The following is a 12185-nucleotide window of genomic DNA, read 5'->3' on the forward strand; positions in this document are numbered from 1 at the left end:
AGTTCTTCCCGCAGCGCTTTGAACAGAAAGTTCATGGAGTTTTCTTCCGCAGACTTTCTGTTACCCTTATATCTATGGGAAAGCTGCCGGCGTTTCCGTAGATATAATTGACACATTGCGATTTCCAAAACCGCGCCAGTTTTGGAAATCTCAGCGTCTGCGCTATGATTTTATGTAGAGTTAATGTGTGCAGACACGTACCAGGTGTGCTTTTCTGATGCTTATATCCTCATCCCATAACAAATTCTGACCATGTGAACATAACCTTAGTGGTAGTGCAGTCAAAAAGGTCTAAAGAGTGCATATTCTGGATTTTTTTCTATCTCCCTGTATAATTTTTGTAAATGTTCACTTTCTTCTTTCATACTTGATGAGCGGATGATGTTCCTGCTATGATGTGTTATGTGCTACAAAGCAATCACATGTCTTACCTCTACTGCGCACGCAGTGTTAGTGTATGTTCCCACTACTGTTATTCGAATCTGTTTGTCATCTGTCATAGGATAACCAGATAGGACATGAACAGTAGAAGAGTAGCAGGGTTAGTCATCTATTCCCATTTGCTTTTTATATAAACGGAAGGTAATATGGTGCTCGGAGTGATGTCAGTGCACACATAATATATAGAGTGAGGTCACACTACATGGATAATGAAGAATGATGTAACAAATAATGAGGAAAGTGATTTCATAATAAATTGATGTCTCCAAGATAATCCATGTAATGTTCTCACTGCACTAAAGTGATGTACATAATAATGTCATAATGTAGAAATACTATATAAGCAGTAGGAGAGCTATTGCCATATCACTGTAATGGCTGCTACAGGGACCATGCCCTTATGCAGATTTTTTTTATTTTTTATTATGCCATTAGTAATCCAGCAGGTAATGGCCACTCTTTACTTACTGATCCCCAGTCTTGCCCATGGCTGCTTCTGCTTCAACTAATCACATCGTACCTGGAGGCTGAAGGAGAAGCAGAGGTGGTCGTGAGCAGGAGAGAAAATCAGTGAGCAGCGGCCGCAGCACTAAGAGTATTTGTTGGGTGAATCGTGCAAGAAGAATCTCGTTCAGCAGTTTCGTTTGGACTGAACACATCTTAAATGCAACTGCTATTATTATACTATGAGGTCTCTTCACACCCCAGAGAATATTGAACAGAAGCCCAGAGTAGGCGATTAAACATATACAGTTACTCACCTCCCCTGTGCTCTGGTGTGGGCCTTTGGGCCTCCTCAATGGCATCAGAGATTAGGTGCTATAACGCTGGCATAACCCACATGACTGCTGAGGCTCAATCACAGGCCTCATAGGTCATGTGGGTCATGCCGGTGTCATTACGCATAATCTTTCATGTCATTCAGGAGGCCTAAAGACCCATGCTGTAGCGCAGGGGAGGTGAGTAACACTGTTGTTAGTTATGTTTGCTCACCTTCCATAGGTCTCTGAGAAAACCTCTACTAATAGTTTGTTGATGGTGAACCTCAAAAATTTGGGATTTAGCTGAACCTGAAATTTTTGGAAAATTCATAGGGGCCACTGTAAGATACTATACTGTGTGGCGAGGCTACTGAGGGACATCATACTGTGAGTAGGGCCAATATGGAGCATTATGCTATGTGGATGGCTGCTGTGGGACATTATTCTATATGAAGGCCTGTTTGAGGCAAGTTGTACCCTAATGTCATTCATACTTAATATATATGGAGGCCTGTAAATGGGGCACTTATTTTATGGGAGACAATAAAGGGGTAGTATACTGTGTGGAGAGCTAGTAAAGGGGGCATTTACTGTGTGGAGGCAAGTCAAAGAGGACGCAAACTGTATCTGGTCCAATAAAAAAGGCAATATACAGTGTGGGGGCTTCATACCATGTGGGGCCAGAAAAAGGGACTTTATGTCATGTGTTGACCAGTAAATGGGGTGTTATATATACAGAGCACCATGTGGAGGCCAGTACAGGGAGCCTTGTACTGTGTGGGGGACAGTAAAGGGAGCATAGTACTGTGTCGGGGCCAGGAAAAGGGACACTATACCAAGTGGTAGGACAGTCTAAAGTTTTTTATAGGGCCCGTTTGTTAGTTATGCAGCTATACACAAAATACTGTCAAACCACAAAGCCAATGCACCTAATAATGTCACAGTAAAGAGATGATGGGATATTGCGGTATGATAACGCCACACTGCAGAATGAATGCAGTACAGGCATACAGTACGTAAATGTCAGAATAATGGGAAAATGTGGAAAATAATGTCTTAGTATATATGTAATGTATGTAATGCACATAGCGGGGCAATAAAATACATATGGATACCACAGGTTAAAAAAAAGAGCATTTCCCATTATCTACATAAGAGAAATGGATTGCTTATAAACACAATGCAGAGCAGACATCTTTATTTCTGTAGTAGGAGCTCTTGTATGAGTCTGGGTTCCTAGCACTAAAATATATGTGCAGGGGACGATTTATTAAGATTGACGTGTAGTTCTCCAATTATAATAATCAGTTATGCTGGAGTTATATATTATACTACAGTTATTGAGAGGCGTAAACCAGAATCTCATATCTATGCCAGCTGGCATAGACTTCAGCCATTACTTACACAAATAATGGGATAATGTTACATTTGTTGTGCTGCAAATCCCTGCACCCTGCACACTCATGCCTTTCAGTCTTATTTTATAGAATGCTCCTTCCACTTTTCTTAAAAGTGGTGAGGGTGACATAAACAGGCCAAAAATCAGAAAATTTTGTGTAAATGGACAGTTTAGCAAATATTTGTTATTAAATATGAGATATATGAATACATTTTTAACTTATCATTTAAACATTTGCCCAGTTTCTATTTTATTTATTGGTGTTGTACCCTAGGAGGATGCGTAATCCATCTGCCCCTTGTGGTAGCTTATGTCATGTAGTTCATGCAAAGTTAGAACTGTCATGATGTTGGGACTGCAGATGAAACTAGTACTCGTTAAATAGGCTCTGGTTCGCCGTCTGACCTCCAGCCCTGGAACGCCACAGTCCGGCTCAGGAGGGGACCAGCAACCCTGCACACTACGGAGACCTCGAATTAGCGGGCTGGGAGCAGAAACAAGGAGAGGACTGGCAATCTCTGCACAATGTTGCGGGGGCTCTGATCCTACTCCTAAGGGGGCGTTCACACTTGCGCACATGTCCACCAATGAGGTTTCTATCATAAACCCCGGAAAAATTGCATAGGAATAGCTTGCCAGTGGTCAGTTTTAAACCCATTAATTTGATTGGGATATTAAAGCAAATCGCAGGTGTCCGTTTGCAGCCTTTCGGCGGGGAAACCAGTTTTTTTGGATGGACATAAAGTCCTGCATGTCCGACTTTGTGTCCGTGCAAAAAATCCAGTTTCACTGTAGAGAGGCTGCATACAGACACCGATGGTTTGCTTTAATATCCCAATCAAATGAATGCGTTAAATTGACCAATGGCAAGCCGTCCTCTATGCAGTATTTCCAGGGCTTAGGATGGGAACCCCATGGGCGGACACGGGCGCAAGTGTGAACGCAGCATAATACATGAGTTTTAATAAATCAGTTGGGCCAAGACGTCCCCTCCTTGGCCTACCTTGAACTCAGATTTGCAGCAGGTGTGGATTGGGGCTTGAGGTGCATGCTTGGAGCAAGAAAGTGCCTTGTGCCAAATGTGCACCTTAATTTCATCCCTAGGGTCCATTGATCAATTTGCCCCATTGAAAACCTGCCCATGCAGGTTAATAGATCAGTGAAACAACCCAGACAGCTCATGGATGCCATTCACATGCTGTCCATTTTTTACTTACCATTGCTAGAAGATGCCCTGAAAAATACATTTTTGTAATTTTTTTTTATCAGCATGAAAAAATAAGACCTATGGATGTAAAAAGCATAGACAGAAAATTGATGAAAAAACGGACATGCCTGTAAGGCCTTTCATGCGCACATCTCACGACCATCAGCCATCTTCAACTTTACCAATGAAATCACAAACACAAAGAATAACAATAACTATTTGGTTAATTCTTTTTTTTATTCCTTTTGCAAAATTATTTGGAACACAAGGACATTGAAAAGATTCTGCATGGATTCCCATAGATTTTTAATCTGCTTTACAGAACAGTCACAAATAAGTTAACCCATTTATATGTTCGTAGATATGTGTATATATGTATAAAAAACAACAGCAAAATAAATATCACATTAGAACACTGAATAAACTATGTCAAAGGTCAGTCATCCACAACTACATTTTTTTTGGTGTTTTTTCCCTCAACTCAATGACCACAGAATAAGTGCAGGTGCACAAATATCTGGCGGCCATTTTGTTAAGGAAATAACTTTTGTGGGTGTTTTTCACCATGTCTTTATAAAAAGTTAGAACATGCTTTATTTATGTAGGTAGACGCAAAAGAATCTCAGCTGGTTCAGTTGCAGGAGGTTGCAGGCCCCCCTGCGCCTGAACAAGAAGACACACCGGAACCAAAGAAAATTATAAGAGACAAAATTCACCAAAATCCCCCGGCAATTATTCTCTGGGAGGGAAACAGAAATAATTCCCCGGGGGCAATATGACTTCAGAGACAAGTACAATGCATTCATGGGTTCATACATTACAAAGGGCTTTTTGTTATCTGAAACACCAGTTTGGTTTGGACTATGACTCAACGCTAAGGATTACCATACATAAAACCACTTCACATGAGGCTCTCTGAAGGTGGAGTAGAGAAAGAGCTCACTTTTTGAGGATAGAGGATGGGTAGACCACACTCCTCTCGGGGTAGGACGGGGTATTAGGGGATTTTTTTTTATTAATATCTTCATTATAGCTATCTTTGTGCTGATGCTGCTGGTGGCTGGGTCCAGAGTGAAGGGATGTTATGCTTCTGGTTCATATTCCTGGTAATCATCCTGTAAAAGAAACATATTGGTTTTAGTACAGATGTATAACACATAATAATACATTTTATTTCTATAGTGCCACCATATTCCGTAGCACTTTACAATAAGTCGCACCGTGTCTTCCCCCCCAAATTCTCCTGTACTGAGAGTTTCGGTGCAAATTTAAAATATTTTCCTTAAAACGAAAATTCTTAAGGATAATAAGGATGAGATGTTTTCTTCATATAATTTAATAGGAGATCTACTTTGTTTTGCATGATATGGTCTATCTTCTTCCTGCCAAAATGACAGCAGGCTTCATTAACCCCTTCAGGACCAAGCTCATTTTTGTTTTTTGCATTTCCATTTTCCCCTCTCCACATTCCCAGAGTCATATTTTTTTTTTTTTTCATTTTTCAGGTCATAGAGTTTGGCTTATTAGAGATGGCTTATTGTTTGCGAAACAAATTGAACTTGCAGGAAAAACTGCAAAAATTTAGCACTAGCACCCAGAATATCTGCTATTCCCAATATATACACATGAAAATTTATTTCTTAGTGCACATTTTTATCAAATTGTTTGAGCCCATCTCCAACCAAAGGTGATTTTATAGATGGGCCCCAAACTACAATAATTCACCCATCTCTGGGCCTAGGCCTCTTAATAAATTCAGGGGAAATGTAGTCTAATTTGAAACCAGATTTCAGATTAGGCCACAATTTCACATTCAACAAAAAAGAGAAAATTGTGTTTAAAAAAAAAAAAAAAAAAAAAAAAGCCGGGAGTCGGTTATTTCTTTATTCCGCGAGCGGTTTGTTCCGCTTATGAAAAAAAGAAGTGACATGCCCTTTCTTCAGGCAGATTCTGTGGCCGGTTCAGCCGGTCCAGAGTTCCACGACTGGATGTCGGTGCACTGCAGCGGCATCCAGTCGTGGCTACCCGTTTTTTTCAGGCTATAACTAAGAGGACCATGTTTCCTCGAAACGCGTCAGATAGACTTACTTTTTCAACATGAAATTATCTTAGACGACAACATCTTTTGCCTACACTTTTTTGATGGATAAATTTTAATCTGAAGAAAATAAAAGTTAAATTTTAATGTATTTTTTTGCCGAAGTGCTGGATTTTCTTCATGATTCTACCCATTTTTTGGTCCAGAACCTGAGGCAGTGTTTTTCTGCAGCGTTTGTTTTACTGTGGGACACCACCTGAAGCATTAGCCTTAAAGAGGTTGTCCAGGAAAAACTGGGTTTTTTTCCCTGGAAACTGAGAAGGGGGAAAAAAAGAACAAAACATGTCCCAGGCTGATGTTCAGTCCCATAGTGCTCCAGGGCATGTTACAGTAGAAGTTCTCATTGCACATAACCACTGAGACAAGTCAGTGGTCTAAGGAAAGGACATCACTCACATACATCATGTATGAGGTCCAGGTCCTTTCTTTAGGCCACTGATTGGCCTCTGCAGTCACGTGTGGCAGAGACTTCTGCCATGGTACCTGGGACCACGAAGTGCCAGGGACAGGTGATTATTTTTATTTTTTTAACCTTTCTTGACCCTTAAATTTAAAGTCGTTGTTCAGGATTAAAAAAAAATAAAAATAAATAAAGCTGCTTACTTCTTGTAAGAGAATGTCACCTGTCCATGATTTGTGTCTGGTACTGCCGATCAGCTGATCTAAGTAGATTTCTGACAGTTATGAAACTGGCTGAATTATTAGTTTGGTTATCCAAACTAAACAAATATTGCTCTATACAGACAAGAATTGGGTCTGGAAAAAAGGAGCATTTTATTTTGCTACTGGAGTTATACTTTAATATCCATTAGAAAGCAAGCAATACACGCTGACTCTTTCACTGTGGCGGTGAGCTTGCCAATACACAATAAGAAATTCTTCCGAAGAAACTGGAGCTGCTGAAGTGTGAAAGAAGAGAGAGAATCAGCAAGAGGCTGTGTCTACAGTCAGGAAGCCATAAATAGCAGTTTTAGTGGGGTGTCTGAAAGTGTAGTTTAGGTGCATGTACATACAGTCCTATGAAAAAGTTTGGGCACCCCTATTAATCTTAATCATTTTTAGTTCTAAATATTTTGGTATTTGCAACAGCCATTTCAGTTTGATATATCTAATAACTGATGGACACAGTAATATTTCAGGATTGAAATGAGGTTTATTGTACTAACAGAAAATGCGCAATATGCATTAAACCAAAATTTGACTGGTGCAAAAGTATGGGCACCTCAACAGAAAAGTGACATTAATATTTAGTACATCCTCCTTTTGCAAAGATAACAGCCTCTAGTCGCTTCCTGTAGCTTTTAATCAGTTCCTGGATCCTGGATAAAGGTATTTTGGACAAACAATTCAAATTCAGTTAAGTTAGATGGTCGCCGAGCATGGACAGCCCGCTTCAAATCATCCCACAGATGTTCAATGATATTCAGGTCTGGGGACTGGGATGGCCATTCCAGAACATTGTAATTGTTCCTCTGCATGAATGCCTGAGGATTTGGAGCGGTGTTTTGGATCATTGTCTTGCTGAAATATCCATCCCCGGCGTAACTTCAACTTCGTCACTGATTCTTGAACATTATTCTCAAGAATCTGCTGATACTGAGTGGAATCCATGCGACTCTCAACTTTAACAAGATTCCCGATGCCGGCATTGGCCACACAGCCCCAAAGCATGATGGAACCTCCACCAAATTTTACAGTGGGTAGCATGTGTTTTTCTTGGAATGCTGTTTCTTTTTGGAGGCCATGCATAACGCCTTTTTTTATAACCAAACAACTCAATTTTTGTTTCCAAAATGAAGCTGCCTTGTCCAAATGTGCTTTTTCATACCTCAGGCAACTCTATTTGTGGCGTACGTGCAGAAACGGCTTCTTTCTCATCACTCTCCCATACAGCTTCTCCTTGTGCAAAGTGCGCTGTATTGCTGACCGATGCACAGTGACACCATCTGCAGCAAGATGATGCTGCAGCTCTTTGGAGGTGGTCTGTGGATTGTCCTTGACTGTTCTCACCATTCTTCTTCTCTGCCTTTCTGATATTTTTCTTGGCCTGCCACTTCTGGGCTTAACAAGAACTGTCCCTGTGGTCTTCCATTTCCTTACTATGTTCCTCACAGTGGAAACTGAAAGGTTAAATCTATGAGACAACGTTTTGTATCCTTCCCCTGAACAACTATGTTGAACAATCTTTGTTTTCAGATCATTTGAGAGCGGGCTGTCCATGTTCGGCGACCATCAAACTTAACTGAACTTGAATTGTTTTGTAGAAAGAAATGGTCCAAAATACCTTCATCCAGGATCCAGGAACTGATTAAAAGCTACAGGAAGCAACTAGAGGCTGTTATCTTTGCAAAAGGAGGCTCTACTAAATATTAATGTCACTTTTCTGTTGAGGTGCCCATATTTTTGCACCGGTCAAATTTTGGTTTAATGCATATTGCGCATTTTCTGTTAGTACAATAAACCTCATTTCAATCCTGAAATATTACTGTGTCCATCAGTTATTAGATATATCAAACTGAAATGGCTGTTGCAAACACCAAAATATTTAGAACTAAAAATGATTAAGATTAATAGGGGTGCCCAAACTTTTTCATAGGACTGTATAAATATGATAGATAGATAGATAGATAGATAGAGTAGATAGAGTAGATTGATAGATAGATAGATAGATAGATAGATAGATACTAAAGCAAATGCATCATGCCCAGATGTCCAATATTGCAAAAAGTGGAAACAGAATCTTTATTGCATGTTAACAGCAACATTTCATCCCTGTATAACTGGACCTTTCCCAAGTTGAGAAAGGTCCAGCCAGCTGTACAGGACTGAAATGTTGCTGTTACCATGCAATAGAAAGTCCGTTTCCACTTTTTGCAATATTGGAAATCCTGAATTGATTTGTTTCTATTGATGAAGACTTTTTGACGGGTTCTTATTCAGTTTGCACCCATTTATTTGAAACAGAACAATGCTACTCTTGATTTTATTTTTATAGATAGCTATACAGATAGATACAAGATAGATCAATAGATATGGAAGGCAGAACAGAACATAACCTGCTTGAGGCCGGGGCCCCATGGGACATAAATGGCGCGATTTGCCCACAGCCAAAACACCTCTGGAAAAATCGCAGCATTTTACAGTGAGGGCAAAGTGGATGGGATTCTATCAAATCCCTTGCCAATTCTGTGGTAAAAACCGTGGTGCGGACATGCCGCGATTTCCAGAACCAGCGTTTTGGAAATCGCAGCATGTCAGTTATATGTATAGAAACACTGGCGGCTTCCCCATAGGTAAATTTTAAAACAGAAAGTCAACAGAGGAAAACTCCAATTTTCTGTCTAAAGCGCTGCGGGAAGAACCGCGATGTGTTGCCACCACGGTTTTCCCACAGCGCTATTTTTGCTGCGGGTTGTCCCATGGGGCCTTAGCCTCAGAAAGGCTCTGTTGCACATTTCCGTGAACCTGTGGGAGTTGCACCAGTTTTATCCTTTTAGCTTCAGTGCTGCTCTATTCTTTATAATGTTGTATAGGTAGGAAGGTAGGTAGATAGGTAGATAGACAGACACAGATAGATTAGATAGATAGATAGATAGATAGATAGATAGATAGATAGATAGATAGATAGAGAACAATGTGCAATGTATCCTTTAATTTATTTCGCAACTTCCACATCAGATGTTGGTGAGAATCCTATAAGACTTCTCACTCGGGGTGCCATAAAATAGCATCCCCAGATGCTGTTATAAATCTGATGCAACAAGCACTTTCAGCACTCCTATCTCATTTGTAGGGCACCAACGTGCCTGTAAAATAGATGTGGATTAGGTAATGAGGGATTTGCAAGAGGCCACTAGAGGGCTCATAATGATGAATACAAAGAACTGGTTGCAAATGACTTTTGCAGCATGTGAGCTTTCATCAGCATCCACCAGAGGGAGATGGCTAATGAAATAACACAGCGTGTCTTCCTTATTTATAGCTGAGCTTTGGCTGAACATGTCTTCTCTGAGACCTGCTTATTTTCACAGATTGCTGTGTCCAAGTCCCTTGTTGCATCTGTAGATATTACCTGACACTGTAAGCATATGTAGTACAGATACTTCAAGGATTACTGATCAAAGTACAAGAATTACAATATATCTAAGAATGGTTACAACACAAGTAACCCTGGTTCTATTTTACAGATAAGAAAATTAAAGACATAAAAATAAATTCCCAGTTTGAACCCAGCGTATTACCGGAGAATGCAGCGTATGGAGTCTCAGCAGGGCCGGCTCCAGGTTTTTATGGGCCCTTGGGCAACAGAGCCTCAGTGGTCCCCCTTGTAAAGGAGGCGGGAGAGTCGAGACACTGTGCGTCGCAGATTAAGCGAGTGACATCACGCAAGAGTGTGGCGTCACCAACGCCAGATCTCTCAACTTTTGAAGAGTAAAAAGGGGCTCTGCGCGCCGTGGAAAATTTAGCTCCACCCACTTTTATGTTGATTACGCCCATTCTCATTCATTTTTCATGTGCTCCCAGACAGTATAATCCTCCTACAGTCACCTGTAAATTATATGCCCCCCCATCTCTCCCCCAGTTTCATATACACCCTTCCTCTGCCCCCAGTTTCATGTCCCCCTCTCCATCTCTGTCCCCAGTTTCATGCTGTTCTCTCCCTTCATCTGCCCACAGTTTCATGTCCCCCGTCTCTGCCCCAGTGTCATGCCGTTCCCCCCCCTTCATCTTCCTCAGTGTCATGCCGTTCTCCCCCCCTTCATCTTCCCCAGTGTCATGCCGTTCTCCCCTTCTTCATCTTCCCCAGCGTCATGCCGTTCTCTCCCCCCTTCATCTGCCCCAGTGTCATGCCGTTCCCCCCCTCCCCTTCATTTGCCCCCAGTTTCATTGGGCCCCCTCCATCTCTGTCCCTAGTTTCATGCTGTTCTCTCCCCCCCTTCATCTGCCCACAGTTTCATGTCCCCCCCGTCTCTGCCCCAGTGCCATGCCGTCCCCCCTCATCTGCCCCAGTGTCATACCGTTCTCTCCCCACCCCCTTCATCTTCCCCAGTGTCATGCCGTTCCCCCCCCCTCCCCTTCATTTGCCCCCCAGTTTCATGGGCCCCCTTCATTATGTTCCACCTTAATGTTTAATACAAAACAAACACTTACACTCACCTTCGATCGCTCCCCCGCCGCTCCTCTCTCTGCTCTCTCACTCCATTCACATAGTTGTAGGCGCGATGTGACTTCATCACATTGCGCCTACATACGCCAAAGCAGGGCCGCAGAGGATCTGTCGGCCCAGGCACTTGTCCGACTATGCCGTGCGCTGACGCCGGCCCTGAGTCTCGGTACTGGAACGTACAATTACTACAGTTTAGTATTACGGGACAGTGGTGTGTGTCCACCATACAATGTCTTCTTATGGTTCAATATTCCCTTTTAGAACAGGATCCATAATACAGCACAGGATTTATATGGCGGCCATATTGCAGATCTATAGAGCTCAGATTTGTAATACAGCTATGTACATGAATGCTTTGGTATCCTCTAGATTAGGTGATGTCTCGTATAGCTTTTGATGTGGACCAAAGGGACCAGAAACCTGGGCACAGACCCACATTGTTGGGAGATCTTTAGTAGTCAACTTTTTTGTATTGTAGGATTCCCTATTGTCAAAAAAACACATCAGAAGATTCCCTTAGTGAATATCTGATGACATGAGAGAATAAACAATTTATAGGTTATAATTAGAGATGAGCGAACAGTGTTCTATCGAACTCATGTTCGATCGGATATTAGGCTGTTCGGCATGTTCGAATCGAATCGAACACCGCGTGGTAAAGTGCGCCATTACTCGATTCCCCTCCCACCTTCCCTGGCGCCTTTTTTGCTCCAATAACAGCGCAGGGTAGGTGGGACAGGAACTACGACACCGGTGACGTTGAGAAAAGTAGGCAAAACCCATTGGCTGCCGAAAACATGTGACCTCTAATTTAAAAGAACAGCGCCGCCCAGGTTCGCGTCATTCTGAGCTTGCAATTCACCGAGGACGGAGGTTTCCGTCCAGCTAGCTAGGGCTTAGATTCTGGGTAGGCAGGGACAGGCTAGGATAGGAAGGAGAAGACAACCAACAGCTCTTATAAGAGCTAAATTCCAGGGAGAAGCTTGTCAGTGTAACGTGGCACTGACGGGCTCAATCGCCGCAACCCAGCTTTCCCAGGATCCTGAATGGAATACACTGTCAGTGTATTCCCGTATACCCGATATATACCCCGATACCCGTTCCAACGGTGT

The 12185-nt window shown here is 42.0% G+C and overlaps 1 protein-coding gene across 1 annotated transcript in view; it reads right to left on the reverse strand.

Annotated features, from left to right (window-relative positions):
* Nucleotides 1-4026: 4026 nt before the first annotated feature.
* Nucleotides 4027-12185, reverse strand: part of SNCB (synuclein beta) — a 71737-nt gene continuing 63578 nt past the window's right edge. The window contains exon 7 of the mRNA XM_075274644.1: nt 4027-4923. Within this exon, the coding sequence (XP_075130745.1) occupies nt 4891-4923 (33 nt within the window). The 3' untranslated portion in view covers nt 4027-4890. The remainder of the gene's footprint in view (nt 4924-12185) is intronic.

Source organism: Leptodactylus fuscus, chromosome 5, assembly GCF_031893055.1.
Source record: "Leptodactylus fuscus isolate aLepFus1 chromosome 5, aLepFus1.hap2, whole genome shotgun sequence".
NCBI lineage: Eukaryota > Metazoa > Chordata > Amphibia > Anura > Leptodactylidae > Leptodactylus > Leptodactylus fuscus.